This window comes from Caenorhabditis briggsae (assembly GCF_000004555.2).
Source record: "Caenorhabditis briggsae complete genome, chrI, whole genome shotgun sequence".
NCBI classification, from domain to species: domain Eukaryota; kingdom Metazoa; phylum Nematoda; class Chromadorea; order Rhabditida; family Rhabditidae; genus Caenorhabditis; species Caenorhabditis briggsae.
Window position 1 is genome coordinate 8,427,483 of NC_013489.2, and position 6,152 is coordinate 8,433,634.

At 38.9% G+C, this 6,152-nt stretch overlaps 3 protein-coding genes across 3 annotated transcripts in view; 1 reads left to right on the forward strand and 2 right to left on the reverse strand.

Moving 5' to 3' along the window:
* Positions 1 to 74: 74 nt before the first annotated feature.
* On the forward strand, positions 75 to 890 carry CBG12192 (the record flags this gene model as incomplete). The annotated part of the gene is made up of 2 exons (XM_045238601.1): positions 75 to 197; positions 246 to 890. 2 exons carry the CDS (start codon positions 75 to 77, stop codon positions 888 to 890), a joined length of 768 nt encoding a protein of 255 aa, XP_045094798.1.
* A 349-nt stretch (positions 891 to 1,239) lies between these two features.
* Positions 1,240 to 3,213, reverse strand: CBG12191 (the record flags this gene model as incomplete). The annotated part of the gene is made up of 6 exons (XM_045238607.1): positions 1,240 to 1,341; positions 1,394 to 2,341; positions 2,554 to 2,697; positions 2,744 to 2,865; positions 2,985 to 3,091; positions 3,137 to 3,213. 6 exons carry the CDS (start codon positions 3,211 to 3,213, stop codon positions 1,240 to 1,242), a joined length of 1,500 nt encoding a protein of 499 aa, XP_045094799.1.
* Positions 3,214 to 5,670: 2,457 nt separating this feature from the next.
* Cbr-anc-1 overlaps positions 5,671 to 6,152 on the reverse strand; it is a gene marked incomplete at both ends in the record, with an annotated part of 19,161 nt that continues 18,679 nt past the window's right edge. The window contains 2 exons of the mRNA XM_045238610.1: positions 5,671 to 5,694; positions 5,741 to 5,826. Coding sequence (XP_045094800.1) covers positions 5,671 to 5,694; positions 5,741 to 5,826 — 110 coding nt within the window. The remainder of the gene's footprint in view (positions 5,695 to 5,740; positions 5,827 to 6,152) is intronic.

The following is a 6,152-nucleotide window of genomic DNA, read 5'->3' on the forward strand; positions in this document are numbered from 1 at the left end:
CGTTATTTGTGGTGTTACATTCACCAAATGTTACTTTTTGTAGATTTAACTTGCATATGAACTTATTAACTTAGATGTCCACGGTGCACCTACCACCGTCGCAGAGATCAAATGTCCCAGATCAGCAATCGACAGTACAAAAGCTGCTTGACGAAAATTCTAGGCTGATAGACATCATACGAGAATATCAAAACCAGGTTAGCTGAGCCTCATTACTTTCTAATGTGGAAACCAACCGATTACAGAGTAGAGCGGACGAAGCTGTGAAGCATCAACATGTCCTACACAGGAACCTGGTACACCTGGCTAACCTTGCCGATCCATATCTTATTCATCAACTCAGAGATGATTTATCGCCACAGGCAGATCCTGCACAGCCGCTAGGAAACCCTCATGTTCAACCAGCACCTGTCACATCTCAGCAACATATTCAACAATCGCAGCAGCCTCCTCAGTCTTCACAAAGCCATCATTCGCAAGGACCCAGTCACCATCATTCTCAAATGATGCCACCACAAGCTGCTCCAAGTCCAAATGGGCCGCCAGGCGGTCCAATTCAACCTTCACATGGGTTCGCACCTCCGCCATTGAATGGGTCGCAGGACATGATGAATCACCATGCTTTTCAAGCTCAGATGCGAGCCCAGCAGCAACAACAAGGAGGACCACCAGTGCCACAAGGATATCCTCCATTCGGGCAACCTGCTCCACAGATGGGCGGGCAACGAATGCCATACCCTTACCCACACCAAGGTTTGCATGAACTGTTCGTCAATCCAAAATACTATTTTTTAGGAATGTCAGGATATCAGGTAGGACCACCTCCGCATGGATATGAAGGATACCCACCGCCTGGATCTCAACCACCACCACAAGGGTACATGCGTTGATTTGATCTTTAAAATTGCACCCGGTCCGTATCATCTCCACAAATCCAAAAATCTCATTTTCTCAACATTCGAAACTAATACACATTATTCTTGCTTTCAATTTTTATTATCAAGACAATTCATTGATTTAAGCACCAATCAACAATAAATGCAGCTATTATATACAAGAAAAAGAAACCTAAACGGAGAACCGGAAAAAAGAAATGAGCACATTGGAGAAACTCTGTCATAGAAGTTACAAGAACGGTTTCACTGTAATTTGTAAAATTAGAAAAAGGGGTACCAGTACAACTATAGGTGGCTGAAAAGAAATGGCAGTTTAAAGATTCTAGGCATTTTCTGTTTATTATTACTCTTCGTCTTCTTCGTGTCCGTCCAGAAAAGTTTCGTTGAAATGGATGACAATTACTGTAATGTCGTCACGATAATTCCGAGCGCGACCAGGTGGTACCTATGAATTGAAGATTACCAAAAAAAAAAAGAAAAAGTTATTGGAAACTGACCTGCAGAATATCTATAAGGCGTTCATACTGTTTTGTTGCTCCTCCACTTACACCTCCAAGCGCATGTCGAATAATATGGGTGGCACAGTTCTCATCGATCGGCTTTTTGGTTTTCTGTTCACCTCTTGCTCTTTCTTTCAATTGCTCCCGAACTTGTTGCAGTGTTGTGCCTGACTTGGGCACATACGCTTGTTGTGTGATTGTTCCCAGTGTGTGATCATGAACGAGACGAACAACAGTATCAGGATCTAACCATTCCCACAAACCATCCGTGGCTAACACGAGAAACCTATCATTTGGTGTAAGCTTGTGGTAGAAAACCTCCGGTGATGTCGATAGATAGGGGGGAGTGTAGAGGTGCTGGGGTGGTGGATGGCCCAGTGGTTCTAGTACCACTTTCTGAAGATCAAGCGGCCACTTGTATCGAACGTCTCCAAATGCACGTAGTGGAAAAAGCTCTCCCAACAGTCGTCCACCTCGCAAGACAGTTTGAGATTCCGAAGCGGGATGAGCGATTCGAATCCTTTGCACTTCATCGGCATTGTCAACACAATGTGCTCTTGAAAGTTGCCTAGCTGTTACGCTGCCATTCGGGTTCACAACCCCCAAAACTGCAGCAGCATCTCCAAGATTGGCCACGTGTAAATGCCTTGATCGAATATGGGCCAAAGTACAGCACGATCCTGAAGCAGCAACCATCGCGGCGTGCCTATCTATGACTCCCTTCGCATTGGGCAGTGCATTATCGCCCAAATCCTTATCACATGTTTCGAATGCGAGTTTTAATGCTTCTCGAACAGTTCCTGTGTAGGTATTCGGGTTCTTTTTGAATTCTTTGTGATAAGCAGCGATGTTGCGTGTTTCCCGGGATTTGAATGCGTTTGGGAGATGGCCGTCGGAGCTGCTGAACAACCATTCAAGTCTCTGGTCTGGAGAATAGTCACCTATCTGAAAAAAACTATTTATATTACTTTGACAAGATGTAATGCGACTAAACTCATTTTACTATTCAATGACCAGTACTAATCAATTATTAAGAACCTTTTTTTAAGTTTCGTTGGTTCTATTTAGATGCGATAGATTAGTTTTTCCAGACTCCTCCGATAGCGAAAAAATGTTGTCATCAAAAAAAAGTTGTTTTTTTTCGGGGAAATCGGAGCCAATTCTGAGCTTTCACTTAACTCTAAATACCGCAGTAGCGCAGTAGACTGACTTTCCTTGAGGAGCTTCAATTTTTCATACGGTTTCAGGGGAATATGGTTTTTGGGACTTGGGAAGAGTCTCTCTTTTTGATAAGGACAATGCTGTCATTTTGTTTACATTTAATGCATATAAGAACTAACGACTCACTTCATGCTTTTTTAATACTGAAGCACATAAGTACGGATAGAGATTTGTAGAAATATGACGACTACATTGTTGACCGCCGTGCCCATCAAATACTCCGAAAAGAAAAGCACGGCTCGATATGCCTGCAAAACTGATTAAAATATAAATCAGATACCTTGTTCCGACAAAAACTGAGTTATCCAAGAGGAAACACAGAATCTTCTACTTTTTTTTCATCGAAAAAGAGTTCAAAAGTACTCACATTTAGCTGCAGAATAAAAATCTTCGATCGGATTGTTGGCAGCCAATTGACATGTATCGACTCTCATGATTGCGTCGTCTTCAACATTGGCAGAACGTTCGTGAGCTCTGAGTATAATCAGTTATTTGATATTGATATGGCTTTGTATTCACCTCAAATGAGCATCTGCGTTCCATCTTGAACTCCTGTTATGTCGACGAAACTCGTGAAAAAAATTCCTTTTCAGCATCACATAGGGATAGTTTTCTTAAAAAGCGGTTATTATCACTTGATGAATAATCAAAAGAACATTTTAAAAAATTGCTCCGAGCCGAACACAACAACGCTAGGTGATCCAATCCGGGAAAACACGGCCTCCCGCACGAGAAATGCACCATGGCGCCCACTGAAAAGGCGACGCGCTGCGTCTTCCGCTCTCTAACGCGTGTTAATGGAGCGCGATTGCGACAAAAATAGAGACGTTCGTAAAAATTGGCTGGAAAACTGGAAAACGAAACGTTTTTAAAGAGATTGAAACGAAAAACAATAAAAGAAGAGCGTGACTACAATTGTTATTAATTTCTAGGTGAAAAGTTATGTCTCCGACAAATAGGGCCTATTTAGGTGTGCGAAGTACTTTTTCCGTTACACAGACAAATCTGGACCATGAATGGAATTGAAATCAACAAGGAATTATTTGTCGATGTTGACAACGGGACGTAATGTAGAAACCTTCGCCGAATTTTTGATCCTTCCAGTGCTTTTCCTTCAATGTTGTCGTGATTTTCATTGTTTCGCCGTTTTCGGACCGGAAACTAAGAAACTCAAAAATCGGAAACGGAGCAGTTTTTAAGAATTGTTTGAGTTTTTTTTTGCAATATAGTTTGTTTTGTTTGCTTTAGAATGAAAGAAGTTATCATCGAAACAAAATTCAGTACAAAATGTGAAAAAAACACCATTTTTTCGAGGTTTTTCCAATCTCTTTAAAAAACTAAGAGCTTTTTCAAATAAAGAAAACGGAGCGTTTGTAGTAAAAATATCATTGAGCATTTAGGTTTTTAAATCAAAAAATTTAGTAAAGTGCGAACCAAGTTATCATCATTTTAAAAGGTCCTGTTTTTTACTACTGGAGTACTGTAGCTTCGCAAACAACGAAGACAGGCGTTTATTCTGAACGGGTTGTGAATCAGAATCGTACCCCTTGTTATCACAATATTTAAATCTGTGAAAAAAAATAGTTTTGAGAATGTTTGAAAAATCGGCTTTTGAGTTGTGATGTGTTTGCCGAGCAAAGAAGGTATGCATTGCCTCATGAGCCATAACTCGCTTGAAATTGGTCCAAACTTATTGAAATTTTTAGAGGATGTGAATCATGAGTTAATTAACGTTTTTATCAAAAAACAGTAAGTTTTGAGAAAAACCACTCAATGGGCACTTGACTTTCGGCCGTTGGGAGTTTTTGTGAAATTTGGGAAAACTTTTTGTTCTCAATTTTCATTGTGATATTATGATTTTGTTTACCAACACATTAAACACACCCTCTAAAAATACGAAATACTTTGGATCATTTTCAGGAGAGCTGTGACTCATGAGCGGGGCCATACATTTCTCTAACTTTGAGCCTATATATCTCATTTGCTGTAGGAGATATCAGGAAGTGGTCCACTAACAAAATGTTAATAATAACATTTCCAATATTTTATCACTGGGCGACTTTTTGATATCTCTCACAGGAGCCAAGATAATTGAGCTCAAAGTGAGACTATTTGAGCTCTTAACTTTCAACTGATTTATCTCGATTGCTGTGAAAGGTATCAAAAAGTGTTTTACTGTAAAAACACGAATAACATTATAATAAACATTTTGTAAATTGACTAATAATAAACATTTTGTTAATTAATAAACATTTTGTTAATTGAAGTGATCAACTAAGAAAATGTTAACCATAAAATGAACAATGTTTTCTCAGTTGACAAATATTTGATATCTTTCACAGTAATCGAGATAATTGAGTTCAAAGTTGACGGTTCGATTGGGCTCATAGAGTAAATACGGTGTATTAGATATTTTAAATACATGCCTTCCAGATAACCTAATTTATTGGACTTTTTTCACAACTTCAACTGTTTAACAATCTTTCGTAGAAAATGAGATGAGTGAGACCCAAGTTGAGTGTCAGTCTTAAGAAGGGGTGCTATTATATTTTACATTAATCAGCTCATAACTTTTTGTTGCACTGTTCCAATCAACTTATTCGATCCTGTTAAATCAACTTATTCGATCCTGTTGAACGTAATGAATTATTTATCAACCAACGTTCACTTTCTGCATCTACTACTGATTCTTCGTATATTTCGAGTGACCTGAAAGTTTATTCTTGCTCGTTTCTGAGCTTCTTTTTTCGACAGTCTCAAAGAGAATACTGAAGCAACAGAAAGTTTAAGGTCAACATTTTTATTGAAATACTTAAAGAAAGAGATACGGGGAAGAAAAAGGAAGTAACAAAAAAAGGTAGAGAGATGTACAATGGACAAAACAAAACGCACGCACTGGAAGTATAACTCCTGCCTTCATTTTTGTGTCGGTTTACTCGTTTTCTCTGATCTCTACTGAAAAATGAAAGCAGGAGCTTCAGTTCCAGATAGATGCGTACTATAGTAAGTTGTTGAATAAACGAAGCTATGAACGAAGGGATGATTGAATTCACTCATCGCTTTTGACTCCAGGGAACCTGAAAAATTTGGCACAGAAGAATTTTGAGCTCTGGTGTGACTAACCGCTATGATGCGTTCCGGTATCAGTTGGTGGGAAGCTGGTATCAACGCCTTTCCGTAAGCCTGTTCCGGGAATTCGCTTGATTTACCTGAAAAATCAATATTATACATTTTGAGATAAGTATTCACAAGTTACGTCCACAAGGAGAAGACGCGAAGAGGGTTTAACAATAGCTCAACTGGAAAAATGAACAGAAAACGCCCAATCTAAATTAAAATACTTATATTTTCATCACTGGGTTATAATTTAACATTTTGCAATTACTAGAGATTCGAAAAATCAGCTAAAATACTTTTAGCTTATTACAGTGATGTGAAGGACGATTCAACAACTAACAACCGAGGTAAACCCGAGAAAAACTGTAGGGAAAAAATCGTTGAAGCATAATAAGATGACAAAGGTAATATACTTTAA